Raw genomic sequence first — 20,055 nt, forward strand, 5'->3', positions numbered from 1 at the left:
GTGGAAAGTGCATGAACCTTGGAGCCAGAATCCCATGGGGCTGTTACAGCAGCCCTGCAACTATCCAGCTCTGGGACCTTGGGCTGCCTACTCTACTTCTCTGAGCCTGTTTCCTCATTGGTAGAAAATGAACACCATGGCAATCCACAAGGGGATTGAGGGCAAGGTGATACATATGAAGGATCCCCGCATGGCTTCAGCACCGAGTGGGTCTTCAGTGCCTTTCGATTCCCTTTCCCATGGTTCCCCACTCTATGGCAAGCCAAGAATTTGTTCGTTGGAGGCCCTGTCCCATGGAGCACCCACTCTGTGCCAGGACTTGCACAGTGCTATCCCAAAGGAGCATGGTGTTACTTAACCCCCTTGCTCTGAGAGAATGAGGAGGGGCCACCCTCACAGCTGGTGAGGTTGTACAAGGAGTTGTAAGAGTATACCAGGGATGGGGAGGACTTTCGTTTCCACCATGTTCCCCCAAAGACAGTACACTACCTCTACTTTGGCTCGGGCTGTTCCCTCATCTCAAATGTTCTTCTCGCTGGTGAAATCTTCACATCCCTCAAGGTGCAGCTCAAGTCCCACATCCTTGGTTAAGAGGTTGGGCACATGGGCTCCATTTAGACCCAACAAGCCTTGGTCCAGCCTAGCTTCTTCCTTCCAGGAGGTATATCTGGTATCATTTGGGTAGGTGGGGGGGAAAATTTTTTACCATCTCCAGAATTTTAGTTCCTCCATATGAAAATGGGATTAATAACACCTCTTAGATTTGTTGTGATGCTCTGGTGAAGTAATGTAGGAATGACACTTGGAACACAGTAGGTGCTCAGTAAAGAGTTCTTTCCCCATGCTTGGCACTCCCAGAGCACTTGGGCCCTGGCACATTCCACCCTGTAGTTTCTCGAACAGTACATGTGCATCCCCGCCTCCCCCCCCCCACCCCGTAAAGTGATCTTATTCAAACCTGAGAGGCAGAGAAGGCCAAGAGTTGGCAACAGATGGACTTTGCTCCCTAATGGCTAACAAGCTGCCTGGGTCAATGATCCATTTGATTTTTAACAGTCTGAGACAGTGCAGAGTGTCTCTAGGGGATTCTTAAGCCAGCTGTTTCCTCTCTGCATTTCATTTTCTTCACCTTTCTCCCAATGGCTAAGCTGAAGTCCAGAAAAGTGGGCAGACTTGCCCAGGGATGCAGTGCAGAGCTCAAACTAGCTGGAGAAGGCTGGGGATAGAAAGCAAGAGCAGCTTCTCCATGTACTTACCTCTGTCCAGGGGAGTGTGGACACCTGTCCTCTTGACCTGAAAGAGCAGAAACATTCAAGGAAAGGGGATTTTCCATTTGTCTTAATATCCCCAGTTCTAGGTCCAGGCAGGAAACATGACGGGTACTCAGTAAAAGCCTGCTGAATACATGACCCAATTTATAAAATCTGCAGCCCTCAGCAGAAAGTATCAGCTCCTCAGTGCCTGATTCCCTCCCCTGCCCCCTTTCCCAAAACCAGAGGAAAATCTCCTAGGTCTGAGTAGACTTTGACTTCACTTCCGAACCTCCTCTGTGCTCTGGTTATTTGCAGTGCCTAACAGAGCTAGGCTGCAGGGTCACATTTGGCCATCAGGGGTCACTAGCACACATTGCAGGCTACAGGGTCTACTGGGTAAAATAATGCCATAGGTTACAATTCTGTAAGCTTAAGTGTCTGCAAATCAGATTTCCTGGGGATGAGGGAGACCCACATTTCTGTGACCCAGTCTCTTTGTGTCTTAAATTCTTTGCACCAACTGCTTGATACACTTTCAGACACGAGGAGGGAATGGTGGCAGATAGGTGACTGTACCAATCCCTGTGGCTCTATGAAATTATTAAGTTCTCAGGGACCCTCTGGCCATCAGAGATTTTCTGAACCTGGAACTCTGTGGGAACGCGTTCCTTGTGAGCAGATGCTACTGCCTGAGAGAGGGTGAGAGGCCAAGACAGGTTTGGGTGGATCCTGAGATCAGGGATTTTAAACAGAAGAGCCAACCACACAGGAATGAGCAGACACTGTATATGGATGATCTTACTGTTCTGTGGACTATCCTGGAGCCCAAACCAGGGCTGCATGTTTCAAATTGTCATGTCTTTCCACCCTACCTTGTCTGCCTCAGACATGCAGGTCTGCCAGCATGGAGAGAGTAAGGCACAGTGATTCAAGACTGGGTTTTGAGTTCAGACAGACCTGACTTCTCTGTGTCTCAATTTCCCCTATCTGTAAAGTGGGGGATGTAATATGTGGGAGGAGCCTCTGTTATGGGACTATTTTGAAGGAGTAAAGAGACAACTTTTGTAGAGGACCTAGCACAAGGAGATGTTCAATGTATGGCGAGGAAGGAAAGGAAGTGTGGGCTCCTACAACACCCCCGGGTGCTTCTAATATGTAATCCTGAGTTAAAACGGCAACCTCCAAGTATGGAACCAAGGTGGTTTTGCAGGTATATCGTGGAGGTAATACAGTACAGGAAGAGCAACTCAATGAATACCACTCTGCTGGGAACAGCCACATATAGTGTGTTCATTCCTTTAATTTTTAAAAATGAGTAAGCAGACAATTGTGTGCCCTTTGAATACCCAATAAAAACGTTCATTATGTAAAACAGTACAACCTTTTTCATTTTTTAATAATTCTGTAAATATCTCAGAAAGGATGTATTGTTTCTAATGAATATCAAAAAAGTCACCACAATGACATTTCCCCTGCCCCCACATTTCCCTCCCTGCCCCACCCCAAGTTGCCCAAATACTAGTAGGAAATTACAAAAAACAAAGAGCAAAAGCCCTCCCTCCGCCCTGCCCCATGAGTAGTGTTAAGTGAGTGAAATGTTAAGTGCCACAGGTACAATGCAGTGTGTCCCCAGCGAGACCTCAGAGCTGTAGGTGGAGAATCGGTAGCAGCAGCAGGGGGGAGTCTCCTTCCCTGGGACCTGGTGGGAGAAGAAGAGTAGCCGAGGACAGACACAAGCAGAGGGCTCAGCACAAGGCCCAATCTTCCCGGGTCCACTTCTGGGGCCACCAGGTCAGACAGCGTAGGGAGAGCCAGGCAGGCCTGGGCAGTGTGTGCAAAAGGGGGCCCAGAACCAGGCGTCCCAACCTGCCTCGGGGGTGGGCATTGGGCATCCCTTCTAGCAAACTTGGGCTTCAGGTGGGGGCTGGCCAGAGCAGAGAAGCTGTCAGTTTGGAAAGTTTTGGGTGAATCAAACAGGTGGGTTCCCTATGGAAAACTCAAGTCTTAGTTTGGAGAAAGCTCCTGTTTCCATCAAATAAAACCGGCAACATACAGGAAAAGGATAAAGAATGCACCTTCCCTGTCCCCAAATAACTCAGAATCCAAGAGAGAGGGTTGATGAAATCCAGTTAAAGAAGAGAGGTCAGGCAGAGGGGTCTGAGGCAGCACTGGCCTCACCCCCCAGCAACCCCAGGCCTGCACAGAGGGAGGGGTGGGAGCCCAGTTCTCCCCTCCAGTATAAGTGCCAAGGCTTCTCAGCCACCTGGTGAAAGAGGCAGGTAGGATGGCTCCCAAAAACAGGGTGGGGAAGAAGCCTCTGAGAGGAGGGTCTGCTGGTGATAGGAAAGAAGATGGGGAGGACTGAGAGGAAGTAGGACGGGGGAGAGAGAGGAGGGCAGAGGACAGCAAGAAGGAGAAGAGGTGACAGGCAGATGGAGAAGGGGTCAGAGGAGAAAACCAGGGTTCAGGCCCTACTATGGCTCCTTCCCCTGGGAGGCTGGTGGAAGGTTCTAGACACAGATCCCTGCTGGGGCAGCAGCAGGACAAACAGCCACAAGGGAATAGCGGCTGCTTCCTGACCCCAAATATTAGCGCCCAGGAGATGCTAGTGAGCCCCATGAGAATGGAGAGGCAGAGATGAGGGGGGAGAGCAGATGGATAGGACAGGAGGAGCCCTTTCATGGGGGCTGAGGACCTGGAAGGACTTCAGAGAATGGAGCCACTCACAGATGCATCAAACTAGAGTTTTAGGGGGAAACACCACATCATTTTCGCAACAAACTTGATTTTAAATAAGCAGGAGGTGCAATGCAGGGAGGATAGCTTGGGAGTGAGTCTTCAGAATAATCCAAGATCAGGGGCGCCTGGGTGGCGCAGTCGGTTAAGCGTCCGACTTCAGCCAGGTCACGATCTCGCGGCCCGTGAGTTCGAGCCCCGCGTCAGGCTCTGGGCTGATGGCTCGGAGCCTGGAGCCTGTTTCTGATTCTGTGTCTCCCTCTCTCTCTGCCCCTCCCCCGTTCATGTTCTGTCTCTCTCTGTCCCAAAAATAAATAAAAAGCGTTGAAAAAAAAATTTAAAAAAAAAAAAAAAAAGAATAATCCAAGATCAAGGTCAGGCCTGCCAGCCAGTGAGGCACACCGAGAGAATCCCCAAGAGATGTGGCAGGGCCAGGAAGGACCTCAGAGATCACCTGATACAGCCCTCCCCATTTGAGAAGTGGGGAAACTGAGGCCCAGGGAGGTGATGGGAGCGCCCAAGGTCACTCAGAGGGATCAGGGCGGAGGTGAGGTTGGGGGTGGGCTATAACCCAGGAGTCCTGAGTCTGGTGGGACTTTCTCTCCTCTGACATAGCCTTGCTGTCTGCAAACCCACTACTAAGGGATTGGGGATGGCAAGGACAGGATTTGAAGGCAAAGGCTTCCTGGGGGCATGGAGGACAGGCAGCTCATCAGGGACGAGCGTGGGATGCGGTCTGGTCAGCTAAAAGGCTGACGGAGAACAGGCATCACTCCCACCCCACCTGCCCCACAGCCCAAGTATAAAAGTTTGACCATATGATACAACTTCTCCCTACCCCCTAGAAAACATTGGTTAACACCATCCTAGCACAGAAGATTCTGCTAGTCCCTGTACAGTATTATCTCTTTGTAATGTTACTTACATGATAACTGGGGGCAAGGAGGGGAATGGGACTTTCCAGAGTGTACACGGCCACCTTAAAATTAACTTGTTAATAAATCCTGTGCAAAACGAGCAAGCCTCTATTATTAGGTGAAATACATGTTTCAGGTATTCATTTACACACATGGGGTGGGGGGAGGAAAGGAAGGAGAGGCATCCGAGGTGGAGGTGTTGCTCAGAAGTGTGTCTCCTTCTCTGTGATGGCTGCAATGGTCCCATCGCCCTTGAGTTTGGCGTCACAGTCATTAACCGTCACCGTCCGTGGGCCTCCCCCAAGCTTGCCCCGCATTTTCAGATCAGCGCTGGGGATGGTCAACTTCCGGAATTTCTACGTGGAGAGGAGAAGAGCTGTCTGAGAGGGACTGCCGGGGTCCCGGCACCTGCCTTGGCCTCTCCCACCTGCATGGGTGGACACCACAGGGCCACAGAGCCATCAGACCAAGATTTGGGCCTTAGCGCTGTCACTTAGAGCTCTGTTCTAATGAACTGACCTTCGTGGGTCTCAGTTTCCTCCTCTGGAAAATGGGGACAATGAGGAGTAAGGAGGTGGCTTGTACAAGTGCTTAGCCTTGTACCTGGCCTACTGGGTGTAATCAGGGGCTGACCGCCTCGTCCCTCCCTGTGGTGGAGAAGAGCAGCTGGGCTTTGAATCTCTGCTCAGCCACTCACTAGCTGTGTTGGGGAAGTTATCTAACCTCTATGAGCTGCACTTTCCTGTTCTGTGAAATGGGATAATAGTACTTGCCTCCAAGGGGTGTTGTATGAGGGAGCTAAGGCTCACTCTAGGGCTGTTTACATGATTGCTGGATAAATGGGTATATTTCCCACAAAAGGGATGTGATCACATTGCCACTGTCCAGGGGAACACGTGGTGTGTGCCATGTGCTCCTCTGGCCATGCTTGAAGGTGGGAACATTGTCACAGCCACAGCCCCATTCCACTTGGAAAGTGGCCAGCACTGGGCTGGGCACAGATGGCATGACTCTCATCCTGACTGTACCAGTGAGGGAGCAGAGGACACAGGCAGACTCCTGACACACGTCTGCTGCCACAATGCTGCCTGGAGCCCCACACCTCAGCTTCACATGTACCCCACACATTCCATCAGGAGAAGACACTATACCAGGATTTGGGATGTCCTTGCTGGGCATAAAACCTTTCCCCCAGGGAAGCCGCAAAGACTCGGGAGGCCTGTTTTTTCATGATCAAGGTTCTGTCTTCTCTTGTAGACACTGCCATGCCTAAGAGGCTGAACCTACGTTGTCCAGGTGGGATAAGCAGCCTGATTCCCCCGTGCTGAACACCTGTGTGCCAGGCACTGCACTAAGCTCTTAACACAGGACAGGGGCAAAGACTACTGGCTCCAGAGCCAGGCGCTTGGGTTTGAATCACAGCTCTGCCACTGAACTGGGGCAAGAAACTTAACCTCTCTGCATCTCAGTGTCCTCATTTGTCAAAGGGGGAGAACAAGGGCACCTGTCTCCTAGGATTAACATGAGGTCCAGTTTAGTTGAGCTTGTCACAGACTAGCACAGATATCTATCCTCACAGCAGTTCTCAGAGGCGTAAGTACCAGTGACCCCATTATTCCTTCCAGATCCTTCCTGTCAGCTGGTAGAACCTTTAGGGATGGCCTGGAAACCAGTTCTGCTGTCTTTAACGAACCTTGCTGTCTGTGGAGGCAGGTATGTGAGCTTAGGGACGTGGAAGAAGCTCAGGAAAGTAGCCTCTCCTTCCCCAGCCCTCCCTCGCTCCCTCCCTCCCTCCTTGCCAGGCCTGAGCTGATCTCTGGAGGATTTGTAAGGCGACATAGAGCATTCCTGAATACCAAAGGCCACAGAAGTTTGGACAGGGACCGGCAGGGACCACGGACATGGTTTGGTTCCAGATCAAAATTCACCAACTGCCCTTGACCTATATTCCCTGCAGGAGCCAAGGAAACTTTGTTTGGGGGCACGAGCAGGTCTGAGAAAGGGGCTTTCCCTCTCGGCTTGCTCCTTCTGGCTGGATATGTGGAGCTTTTTTCTGGAGCTTAGGCCCTTCTGTGGGCAGGCAGGCTGGTTGAAGCCTGCTCTGAGCTGCATTTGGGTGTCTGCACACACAACTACTCCCATTTCCCTTTGGCCTTGTCCTGGAGAGAGAAAGGTCAACTCCTGAGATCCCTGTCATGTGGCACTGGGGCAGAGACAGGGGCTGGCAGTGGAGTGTGGCCAGGCTAGCAGATGAAGGAGGCTGCAAAACTCAGGCAATGGGAGCCCAGACTTCAGAGTTTCTGCTCTGTCACTCTGAGGCTGTGTGCTCTTGGACAAGCTGCTTCACTTCTCTGTGCTTCAGCTTTCTCCTCTGCGAAGCGGGGGCAGGAAGAGCCTCCACCGCAGGGGACTACTATGAGAATTCGATGGTGCAGTGTTTGTAAACAGAACAGCGTCTGGCACGTAGCAGTTTCCTAAATGAGTGAGAAAGTGACTCAAACCATCTGATGTGCCAGCAGGTGGGAAAGGAGAGTAAAGAGCCAGCGGATGCTCTGGAGTACCACGGTGTGTTTGTAACTCTGCCTGCCACCAAGGGACCACATATGGTGTGATGCCGCTGACAGGAAGTGTCCCGAGCAGGCAAATCTATAGAGACGGGAGATGCGTGGTGTCTGGGGTGGGAATGGGGAAAACTGTGAAAGGGCATGAGGGGTCTTCTTAGGGTGGTGGACAGGTTTTAAAGCTGACTCCTGGTGATGATTCTCACACACAGAAAGTTACTACAAAAATCACTGAATGGTACACCTGACATGTGAATTTTAGGATATGTAAAACATACTGTAACAAGATTGTTTTTAAAAAATTTGTTTTCCACCATGGAAAGCATTCTGAAGTTTCCTCAAACAGTTAAAAATAGAACCTACCATATGATCCAGCAATTTCACTTCTGGTATTTATCTGAAGGAAAGGAAAATACTAACTTGAAAAGGTATGTATGCCTCCATGATCACTGCAGCATTATTTACAGCAGCCAGGACATGGAAACAACCTAACTGTCCATCCGTGGATGAATGTATAAAGAAGATGTGGCATGCATATATATGTATGTATGTGTATGTGTATACACACACACACACACACACACACACACACACACACTGGAATATTACCCAGCCATAGAAAGGGAAATCCTGTTTGTGACAACATGGATGGATGTTGAGGGTATCATGCTAAGTGAGATGAATCAGAGGACAAATACCATATGGCATCACTTATATGTGGAACCTAAAAAAACCCAAAAACTGAAAAACAAACGAAAACCTAACACACAAACAAACAACACCTAACAGAGCTCAAAGATACAGAGAACAGGCTGGTGGTTGCCAGAGGTGGGGGTGGGTGGGGAAATGGGTGAAGGGGGTCCACATGTACAAACTTCATGGAGACGTAATAAAGAAGTCATAGAGACATAATGCACAACATGGTGACTATGGTTGATAATACAGTACTATATATTTGAAAGTTGCTAAGATAATAGATCTTAAAAGTTTTCACCACAAGAAAAACATTTGGAACTGCGGGGTGATAGATGTTAACTAGACTTAACTGTGGTGATCACTTCACAATACATACAAATGTTAGACAATTATGCTGTTACCTAAAACTAATGCTATATGTCAATCATATCTCAATTTAAAAAAAATTGGTTTGCTAAGCTTTGGCTGTGTGATGCTCACTTTGGGTTGAACGATTTAACTTCTCCGAGCTTCAGTTTCTCTACCTATTGAATGCAGAAAATGAGGCCAGCACCTGCTTTGCTCTGAGGACTAAAGGAGATACAGCACGTACAGAGTCTGGCACGGTGATGACACGGGATAGGTGTTCCCCCTCCCTTCGCCCCAGGCATGGGGTCCTTCATGAATTAACAGGACAGTAAAAGCTACCACTTGGGTCAGTTTCTGTTCCAGGTCCTGGTCTGAGTGCTTTTCCCTGTATGAACTCACCAAGTCCTTACAAAATCCTCTGTAAGTCAGGAACTGTTGTTGTCCCCATTTTACAGATGAGGAAACTCAGAGAACCTGGCCCAACCTCAAGGCCTCATATAGATGACCTGATATAATGGAAACAATGAACACCTGCCAGGGAGGGGCTGGCAGTGGCTTCCCTGAGAGACACACGAGGGCTCATTCTTAACACACTCCCTGCTCAGGTAAGACCCATAGACTTGCTCCTGCTCTTTGGCCCACCCGAGGCAGAGCCAGTCCCCGCATGTGCCTCAGCCCCCCTCAGAGCTGCCCTTGCCAGCCGGCCTCCTGCCCGGGGCTGTCTCACCTCAGGCAGCGTCCCCTCTGTCTTCCACACCTTGATGAAGACCCAGAGTGGGATGCACAGCATGGACGAGAGTGCCATGAGCCAGCCAATTCCGTAGCCCCAGGTGGGGTAGGTATACATGTTGTTGTACTTGAGAGGCTTGTACTTGACCAGGAAGAAGATGAAGATGCCCTGTGGAGAGACAGGAGAGGTCCCTGGGGGCCCGGCTGCAGGCCTGTGTGACGGTCTTGGACAGGGGAGGTGCTGCACAGGATCGCCAGCACCGCGGGCACAGGGAAGGGATGCCCACAGGGCCCAGCGCCTCCTCGGGGCTCGGAGCTCCTTCCCCCCCCCAGGAGCCCCATCCACCACCTCTGCCCAATCAGGGATTTTCATTTTTCCCTAGCTACTTCTTGGTGTTGCTTTCAAAGTTGCCTTTCAAAACCATGATGGTTTGTGAAGATGCTCTGAGATGCTTCACATGCCAAGCACCTGGTAAAGAGCAGCGGGGCTGCAGTTTTTATCAAACATCCATTCACAAAGTCCCCTCCAGGGTCTGGCCTGAGGGGCAGAGCATGAGCTCCAACTTTTGAGCTACCCTCAATTCTGTGGCATTCTCAGTTAACTGCAAAGCTAAACATTGTCCGTGGTACAATCCTTGGGCCCCACGGAGACAGGCCCCAGACACTTAGCTTGTGGGTATAGAATCCAAGGCTTCGAGAAGGGAGAAGACTTGCTTGTGGTCACCCAGCAAGCTGGTGGCAGAGCTGGGATCCCAGGGAGGCCCCTCCCTGGCCGGGCCCAGAAACTGACCCCATGACTCCAACTTAGAAAGCTGTCGGGTGCCGTGGACTCTGAATTCACAGAGGGTCACCCAGGGGGCCATCACCTCCTCAGTTTCAGCCTCGGCCAGGCTTGTGGCGCTAGAGTGGAAAAGCAGGTGGGCGGGCTGGAGGCAGCTTCTGGCAGGGCCCTTACCGCACAGATCCCGGGGGTCACAACCTTCCAGCACCATTTAATGAGCGATAGTGGCCGGTAGCCAATCATGTCTTCGATGTTATCGTAGAAGCGATTGCTTCCTGTCCAGGATAAAACAGACAGCCACACACACATCCCAGAGAATTTTTGTACAAGACTCAGACAGAAGGCTAGAAGTGTTTGCTTTTCCCAGCCCGAGACAGACAAATGATGGCAGGGACCTTATTTACCACTGAACAGCTACCAAGATGTTATGTATGTGAGGTTTCAGAATATACTGCAGTAGGAGGAATTCTGGTCTGATATTGGGAACACCACTGACCTTGGGCAGTGAGGCCCAGGAAACAGTAAAGAGGAAACATTTCTGGGAGCAAAGTAGAAGGTGGTCCCTTTGAGAGGCAGACCCTGGGCCTGGCTGACATGTGTGGGGGCAGGGGCAGGGCTCTGAAGGTGACTGTTTGGCTGGACTGTTAATGAGTAGGGCAGCCCACAGGGGGCCCTGTTCCCAAGCTATGCTCCCAGTGGGGGTGTCCATCACCAATGAGTCCAGATCCTCATCCACTCATAGGATATAGGAGGAAACAGGAGGACCACAAGGCAGCTGCTGACTGAGGGCCAGGTACTGTGCTTGTTGTTTTGCCCACACTATCTCCTACTTGTAGACATGGTGAGGGCTACTTCATTTTACAGATGGGAAAATTGAGGCTCAGGGGCAGAGAAGCACAGGGCCAAGGTCACAGTGCCTGAGTCTGGAACCCCTCCCTGTGCTGCAGGGGTGTAAGAGTAAGAAACTCTCTCGACAAGTATGAAAGGCCGAGCCCCTGAGAAAAGGAAGAAGAGGTGGACACAGATGGAGACAAGCCACGGAGAACCTGAGCCCTCCCGGGCCCCAGGCGTCCATATGCTGGGCACCACGGCAGGCTGCCGGGGTGTGGGTGGGCCCGGCCTCTACTCACCATACACCCAGCCGATGCAGATACACTCAAAGATGGCCACAAAGAGAAGGCACATCCCGCTGGCAGCATAGGAGTCGAAGAGCTGGAAGATGTACATGCCACCCTGCAGAGCAGGAGGACAGATACATGGACAGAGGGACGCAAACACACATGGGAGAGCAGGGTTGGCCAGCTGGCCTCGGAAAGGCCTCTGCTCTGCCCTGGGGCTACCATCGGCCAGGAGTCACTTCCACCAGGGCAGACTGCTTCTCCCTATCCTCCCCAAACGATATCCCTTCTGCACCTGGGCACCCCATAAGATTCCACCCTCTGGGGGTGCTCAGATTGCAATTGTTTGTCTTGTCTCTGTTCCCCACATGCCAAAGACAACATGGAAAACCAGAGGTGGCCTCAGCCCCTCTCCCTGATGGCTCTAACAGCCTCCCCACAGGTCTCCCTCTCTTTAGACCTTGGGCACATCAGCTTTCACCAGGACCTTTATAACACGCAAATCCAACCATGTGCCTCCAAGCTTAACGTTACCCCTTGGCTTCAGGCAGCCTGACAGTCACAGCTGCCCTCTCACTCGGCCTTGTCTGCCTTCCTACCAGCCGACTTCAACGTGCTTCCCCCCGACAGACCAAGGGATCATCCTGCCTCTGTGCTGTTCCCTTTTGCTTGGTAAGTTCTTTCAAAGCTCAGCTCAAATGTCACCTCATCTAGGAAGCCCTCCCTGAAAGCCTCTGTAGCACATTTTCTGGATTCACAGTTTTTAAATCAAGTTTTCCCATCAGCTGCTCTATTAGCTCTGGGCCTCTGCTGGGGAGGCCCCCACACCAGTTTTGTCTCCTGCCAGCGCAGGGCCTGGCTCGAAGTAGGTCCCCGATAGTTGCAAGTTGAATTGTGTGGAGTGAGAGCCCCGTGGGGGAGGGACTCTGAATGGCTTGTCCACAGCTGTGTCCATTTCTGGTCAAGGCCTTGGCACAGACTAGGTGTGCAATCTTTGTGGAATGCAGGATTGGCGTGGGCCAGCTCTGTGGTATATACATCTGTGATGATGGACTTCAGGGAAAGGCCTGGGAGGTATAAGCTCAGGTGGCCAAGGTGATCCGGGAAGGTTCCTAAATAGGAAGGATGGCATCTGGGCTGGGGGAGGCAGGGAGGCCGGGAGGCCAGCTACAGGTGTGGGAAGGGTTGGGATCCTTACAGAAAATCTTTATAATACGTGACTGCCCTTAGGGGAACAGAACCAACAGCAGGAGAAATAAAAGTCCAAAAGGGAAGGAGGGTCTGGTTGGGGGAGGCACTGTGAATGCCAGGACAGGAGGGTAAGAGGCCAGGACAAAGCCTGGACAGCCTCCTGTGTGTCTGCCACAGGGACATAATTGGAATTAAGCTTCTGGTCTGTGCTCCCACAACCCCCAGGGCCTCCTCCTACCCTGTGAGACCACACACAGGCTGGGACTATTTCCTCACATCTCTTCAGCTGCTTCAGGGGCAACATCTCAGTGCCTACAGGGCCAGACAGGTAACACAAGGGAGAGACGTTGGCCCAGTTGGCAGGAAGTGGTGGGGACTGGTGCTATTTGGCCACACACAAGTCTGGTTGAGTCGCTGGGGGAGGCAGGTCTGAGTGCGGCCAGATATGCAGATTTTCTAGAAGATGCCAGAAATCCAGGCTTTCCTGAGAAATCTTTCTCTCCTGAATAGTTGGCAACCTCTTCACATTCTTAAAAACACATTGGGGGTGAAACAAAGGGGATCTCTGGGCCGTATCTGGTCTGGGGCCTCCCATCGGTGCCGGATGTGGTGGATATTCAGGTCTGTGAGAGTAAGGAGCCAACTGGAGGCTCCTCTGCGACCAGCAGTGGACGTGGGTTTCTGTGTTAAAAGCAGAGACCACGCTCCCAAGGGCTCTCCTGAGCGTCTTCTTCCATGAACACCATACATGCATATGCAGCGCTCTCCAAGCACCAGGCTCTGAGTGAACTGCATGCCGGGTCTCAGTCTGGTTGGTCCTTGCAGCGTGTGCAATTAATTATGAGGCAGGCACGACTGCTGTCCTCGGTGTTCATGGGGGAAACCAAGGCACAGAGTCATCCGGCTTTAGCCAGTCACTGGGCTGAGGATTCAACCTAGGCCAACTGCCGCACAGCCTGTGCTCTTAACCCTCCACCACACTGCCTTCGTGGAAGACAAGAAATCTGTGGCCTATTTCTTCCCCAGAGCCGAACTTTAAATGTATATACTTAAGGGAGAGGATCTCGCCGGCAATTACTGTGGAGGCTGGGGCGGACACGGCCCATTTGGCCATCTGAACTTCCTGCTGCGCTCACTCACGGATCTTCCTGCATGGAGGCAGAAGGTCGGCATGTGAAGCCCACGCATCTGCTAATGAATGGTCAGCACCTCCCTGGGGGCTAGGAGGCACCCCTGGGCAGATCCACGCCCTCAGGTTGAAGGGTGGGCAAGCAGGCTCTGGGAGGCCCGGGGCCCCCAGCACGGGAGGTCCAGCAGGGTCCTCTGCCCCCCTGCTCCAGGCCAGTGACATCCACGCCCACAGCCCGCCTTATCTTCTTGCAGCCCAGTCCCCACCAGCCCCCTTTAACTCATCACGTTAACCCCCCAATTTGTACGTAGGTGACAAAAGACTCTACTTTGTGTAATGAATCAGCACTTAATGAAGCCCTGCTCACTGCAGGGCTGGTTTCCCCAGTGGGAAGAGGAGAGATAGAATGCCACACCATTCATTTGCACAAAGCTGATTATCACTTCCATTAATGTGACAATGACCAGGAACACTAATAACACCAGCCACCATGCCCTGAGTGCCTGCCCCCTATGAGGCCCCAAGGGAAGAGAGCCCACCGGCCCGGCAAGGCCAGCTCCTGTTTTCAAGGACCTCAGAGCCTGGTAGGGGAGAGACAGGTGCTTGGAGGGGTCATTCTAAGGTGGGAGAAAGGCTGGGCTGAGCCTGGAACAAAGTGCTTGAAGGAAGGAAAGCAGAGGAGGCTTCCAGGAGGCAGCCTCTGAGCTGAGAAGCAGAGGATGCGGAAGATTCCCCAGACTGACCTCAGTATCACCTCAGCCGCTTTGATGGATCTGGAATTCCCTCATCTCTTTCCACGTTTCTTACAAAACCTCTTCTTGTCTCCCAGCAACAGTTTTCTGTGTTTTTTTCTTTTTAAACTAACTAATATTGTGAGTATGGGGGAAAAGATACCTAATGTCACCACCTCAAGGTACTTGAGAAAGTATTGGACAGGATGGTTGCAGGAGAAACATGGTATTATGAGCCTTTTTTTTTTTTTTAATGTTTATTTATTTTTGAGACAGAGAGAGAGACAGAGTTGGGGAGGGGCAGAGAAAGAGGAGGACAAAGAATCCAAAGCAGGCTCCAGGCTCTGAGCTGTCAGCACAGAGCCCGACATGGGGCTCAAACCCACAAACCGTGAGATCATGACCTGAGCTGAAGTCTAACGTTTAACCGAGGTGCCCCCTCCCCCAGGTGCCCCAAGAGAGTCTTAATTTGAGGGGTTAATGGTGAACCCCTCCTCACCCACAGGCCCAGCAGAGGCAAGAAGAGGGATACATAAGGGGTTCTGGGGCTCAGACACACAGTGCCTGAAGGTGCCATACATCCTCATGTGTGTTGTTCTCAGTGATGTCCCAGAAAAGCCTGCTCTGAATGTTAGTCCAAGAGCAGTACCTGGTTGAAGGGTGCGTAGCTAACACTGTCCCTTTCACCCAGAAGTTACAGTGAGAGTGGTCCGGGCATCCAGAGGCTCATGACTACAGATAAACCCAGTATCTCCCTTTCCGAGTTTCACTCCTGTCTGGTAGCGACCACGGTGACCTTTAGCTGAGCCTTCACACGCGTAAGACATTATGCTAGGGGCTCAAGGAGAACTTCGAATGATTTGCACAACAACCCATTACAAAGAGAAGAAACTGAGTCCTAGACCTGTACTAGACCTGCCCAGGGTCATATGGCCAATTCCAGAGCTGGGCTTTGACCTCAGACCTGCCTAAGCCAGAGCCCAGGCACTTCACCGTCACGTTACCGTGTTCACATTGCTTACTTGCGTCCACATGGCTCACCTCCGTTAGCATCACAAGGCCCAGGAAATAGGAGACGACTGATAGAGCCAGGATGAGCAGCTCCCGCCGGTAGCCCCTCCGAAAGACCTTGGGGTACATGTCCACCACAGCGGTCACGAGGCTTTCCACGCACACAAACTGGATGGGGCAGAGAGGATGGTGTCAAGTCCAGGAGAAAGCCGGTTCTCAGTGGCCCTGACTCTGGACAAGTGCAACACGTCTAACCCCTGGGCTTCTCGCCCGCTGGCCTTACCTTCCTTCCCACACTCACACTGACAGAGGGCCTGAGAATAACAACAATCCCAGCACTTAATAGAACTTCAGCAAGGGCATGGAACAGATGGGGACCCTGAAACTCCGAGAGGGGAAGTAACCTGCCCAAGGTCACTCAGCAAGGAAGCGGCAGAGTCAGGACTTGAACTGGGGTCTCTGACTCCAAAGCTAGTACTCCTTCTCCCCCATATTTCCTATCAGGAGTCTACGTGCTGGGCCCTGTTCTGGGGTCGACTACTTAAGTGAGACGCTGTCTGGGAGGCAAGATAGGCGTCTCTGTACCTATCCTGAGAGTGAGTGCTTTGGTAGTGGCAGGCTCTGGTCAGTGTCTGCAGGCAGAGCTTGATTTCCTCATTCTCTAGGACTGTGACAGTTCCCCTGTCCTTTGCTTCTGCTGGGCAAGCACCCCTCTGATGCATGGAGAGCAATCAGAGGCGAGCCAACACCCAGCTCTTGTGTTTGTGCTGTGGGAGACTCTGGGCCCGGCCAGACCGGGCAGGCTCCAGACAACACAACTTGAGCCCCTGTCTGTATCCCACCATGCTGAGACAGGGCCAGACGCACGGTGTCACTTCTATTCCTACTCAACCATCAACACCCAGCCCAAATATCCCAACACACAGTCACCCTCCTCCCTGGGTTCTTCCAGACCATGGGCAGATCTCCTGCATAAGCCTTTTCCTGACTGCTCCTTCTTGCCCCCAACTTGGGCAGAACAGACCTTTCCTCTCCTCTACCCCAGCCCCGCCACCTCTGCTTCACCTCATGGGTCCCGTGCTTGCTTATATCTGTCCCCTTACAAGGTGGGACCCTGGATTTTCATCTCTTTCCAGTGCCACAGAGGAAAGGCCTCAGAAAAGGATGATAAATTCATAATAATAATAAATAATGGCAAATGCATGGTACTTATGGTGAGCCAGGCTCTATTCTAAGCATTTAACAGATACTAATTTATTTAATCTTTATGGTACTATTATTATCCCTGTTTCATAAGTGAGGATGTGTAAGCATAGGGGGTAGGCCACCTGCCTGAGGTCACAGAGGTATTCAGTGATACAGCCTAGGTAGGAAGCAGGCAATCTTGTTCTACAGACTGGGCTTTAACCACTGTGCTGGACTGCCAAGAGGGAGGGCAGCAAAAAGAGTAAATAATTCTTTTACTGGTCACCATGTTGAGATACCCCCTTCCCTGGGGCCATTTCTTGGCCCCATATCCTTTCTACTTTTCGTTTCTATCCCCTCAGAAAAGGTATTTCCAACTTCACTGTGCAGGGGACTGAAGCACAGAGAGGTGAAGTGACTAGCCCGAGGAACACAACTAGTGAAAGTCATGGAGCTGGGACTCACACCCAGCGCTGTTTGACCCCAAAGCCCAGGCTCCTAGCCTCCAGGCTACCCTGTCTCTACAGTAAGGCTGGCTGCACTCATCCTTTCTCCGGGGTCCCCAGGGAAGGAAGGAGATGCAATTCAGGGAAGGCTGTTTATCCAGGACCCAAACTGAAGAGACATCAGAGCATGCGGTAGCTAAGAGGCACAAAAACCTGGGTGCATGTCCCAGCTGGTCACACGGCCTCAGTTTCTTCATCTGCAAAATGGGGATGACACAAGCGCCCTCGGTCCATGTGGTTATTGTGACAAAGAACAGAGGATGTGGTCCCAGCATAGCACAGCACACACGGGGGTGAGCAGATCACCACCTGCCCGCTGGGCCCCCGGGTCTCCCTTGCTAGCACAGTGTCTCAGCCCAAGTGCTGGCTCCGCTCAATACCCCCAGGGACTCACAGAGCTGAGGCCCCCGTCCCCCACCCCCCACTGCAGGACAGTCACTGTCACGCACAAGCTGCCAATCCCTCCCGAGGCCTCGGCCCTCAACAATAGAAGGGAAGATTATCAGCAGGAACACCCGGTGCTTCAGCAGCTCAGCTTTGCAGTTTCTGAGAAATCATCCGGGGAGGAGATCGGACTTGGCTGGGTTGACAGACACACCGGCCATGAGGTCTGGGTGCTAAGTGACTTGCACAAGGTCATGGGTGGGGCGTAGCACCTTGCCGCAGAGGCTGACAGCACAGCCTCCAGCCTTGGGTAGAAGATGTTCACTGGGGCTCACAGGAAAGCCCGCTGTGCTGGAACAGCAGGCAAAAGGGTGGATTTTGTCGAGTGGAGAGTGACTGGAGGCCATGGGGGTCTGGCTGAAAAGCCGAGGAGGGGACTGGAGAAGGGCTGGGAGTGCAGGCTGGGGTGAGTTTTACAGGGTGAGATTAAATGCATGCCTTTGTGAGGAGAAAACGGAAAACGTGCACAGATAAATTGCTAGTTCTAACTATACACCCTTCCCTGAGGAAGGCAGGCTGCCAAGTGCAGGGTGGGTGGGGGGAGCCCTATTAGCAACAATGAGAAGAGAGCAGATGGGTGGGATGTGGGGTGAGTGGGAGCTGGTGGTGGTACTGAGGACCCTTGTGGCATCCTGGAATGCCTTGGGGGGCCGTAACACCGAGAAGAAGGAAGGAAGAAGGTACTTTTCTGTGTTCCTGTGTCCCCCACGATTTGACTGGGACAGAGCCCTCAGATATGCCATTAACTATAAGCCTCTCTCTGAGAATTTCTTCCCACTTGCTAAGTGGTGCTACTAGGCAGAAATATTTTCACCAAATGGAAGTATTTAACAATTTAAAAAATTTTTTTTATTGGGAGTTGGGAATTCTGGGTAAGGGAAAGTATGTTTGGGAAGACGTGGAGGGACCCATACAGGTGCATCTGGGGGTGACCAAGGATATCGCCTGGAAGGGGGTGCTGAGAGGAGACCACATGGGGACAGCAAGCAGGGCCCTGACAAGCAGTACCCAGAGGTGGCAATCAGGCCCCTGAGCTGCTCCCAAGTGCAGTGTCTGGCCTCCCTGCCCTCCCAGCCTGGGTTCTCCCCCTTACCTGGCTGTCCAGGCCCAAGAATATCAGCATCATGAAGAACAAGGCAGCCCACAGTGGGGAGAGAGGCATCATGGTGACAGCCTTGGGGTAAGCAATAAAGGCCAGGCCGGGGCCTAGAGAGGAAGGAGAGAGAGAAAGGTGCTAGGTGGAGCTTGGTCCCTCATTCAGTTGTTATTTGAATCCATCATATATTGAGTGCCCCCTTTGTGCTGGGTACTATGCCTCATTCTCCCTCAAATCAGGTAAATTTCCCAGCCACCCTCCTAAGCTGTTGGTACTATTTTGATGCCCATTGCAGGGATGAGCAAGCTGAGGCATAGAAAGGTACGCAAGGGTCAGCAGGGGTCAGGATTCAAACCCAGGCTGGTCTGACACACAGACTTTCCCCTGCATAGACCTGTCTCTGCTGTTCTCACTGGGGCAGACGTGGGGATGGTGGCTTATTAAAATGCGGGTTCTCAGGCCCACCTCACAGATTCTAACTGGGTCAGTCTAGGGTGGGGCAAGGACCAGGCACCAGGTGATTCCAAATGGGTAGCAGGAATAGCCTACCCCAGGCTGCCCCTTCCTTTGCTTCTTCCCTTCATTTCCTGTGTCTATACTCACTTATTTTGGCTGCTCCAAATAAAGAGCTTGGTTAGCACGTCCTGAGGATGAACTTTATTAATATCGAGGGAGAGATACCTGATATTCTAGCCCTGTAGCACAGTGGTCAAGGGCACAGGTTCTACAGGCAGACGGCCTGGGTTCAAATGCTTATTCTTTATTGTGATCTGTATCTGTCTCCTCAGCTGAAAAATGGGGATGATAAAGTCCTACCTAACGAAATGGTTTTGAAAATTCAATAAGATGATGCAGAATATGGAAAGCACTTAAAATAAATACTCAGTAAACACTAACTGATTATTATATTTGTTCTTAAAAGCAACATTATTAAAGTCTAATTTACCTATAATAAGCACTCATTTTAATTGTACAACTTCAGTGAGTTGTGAAGTGTATATACCCAGATAACTGCATTCAAGATGGGGAACATTTCTATTGCCCCATTGGGCCCCTCTGTGGTCTCTCTATCCCCATTCTCTGTCTTAGCTCCAGGCAACCATTGATCTGATTTTTTTTCCACCTTATATTAGCTTTGCCCATCCTATTTAGGAGTGGAATTGCTGGGTCATATGGTAACATATCTTTAACTTTCTAAGAAATGCCAAACAGATTTCCAAAGTAGCTGTCATTTTATATTTCTACCAGTAATATTGGACGGTTCCAGTGGCTCCACAACCTTAGCAACACCTGATGTTATCAGATGTGGAGTATCTTCACATAGCTTTGTTGTCTGCTCAAACGCCTTCTTTTGTGAAGTCCTTGTTGATTTTGCCCATTTTTTTTTACTGGGTTGTCTCCCTTTTCTTGAGTTGTGAGAATTCCTGATATATTTGGGATATAAATCCTTTATCAGAGAAGGACGATTAATATTTCCTCCTACTCTGTGGCTTGCCTTGTCATTTTCTTAATGGTATCTTGTGAAGAACAGAAGTTTTAAAATTTCCACTTGTTTGTTGCTAGCATATTAAAAATACAATAGGTTTTTGTTTATTGTCCTTTTATCCCATGGCAATACTAAGT

General features: G+C 51.2%; 1 protein-coding gene across 2 annotated transcripts in view; it reads right to left on the reverse strand.

The window, feature by feature from the left end:
* Positions 1-5,012: 5,012 nt before the first annotated feature.
* SLC6A11 (solute carrier family 6 member 11) overlaps positions 5,013-20,055 on the reverse strand; it is a 132,195-nt gene continuing 117,152 nt past the window's right edge. For both annotated transcript variants that reach the window (XM_058725995.1, XM_058725994.1), the window contains 6 exons: positions 18,430-18,542; positions 15,232-15,369; positions 11,152-11,254; positions 10,196-10,296; positions 9,239-9,409; positions 5,013-5,262 (listed from right to left, as the gene is read on the reverse strand). In XM_058725995.1, the coding sequence (XP_058581978.1) occupies positions 5,110-5,262; positions 9,239-9,409; positions 10,196-10,296; positions 11,152-11,254; positions 15,232-15,369; positions 18,430-18,542 (779 nt within the window). In that variant the 3' untranslated portion in view covers positions 5,013-5,109. The remainder of the gene's footprint in view (positions 5,263-9,238; positions 9,410-10,195; positions 10,297-11,151; positions 11,255-15,231; positions 15,370-18,429; positions 18,543-20,055) is intronic.

This window comes from Neofelis nebulosa, chromosome 4 (assembly GCF_028018385.1).
Source record: "Neofelis nebulosa isolate mNeoNeb1 chromosome 4, mNeoNeb1.pri, whole genome shotgun sequence".
In the NCBI taxonomy this organism is placed as follows: domain Eukaryota; kingdom Metazoa; phylum Chordata; class Mammalia; order Carnivora; family Felidae; genus Neofelis; species Neofelis nebulosa.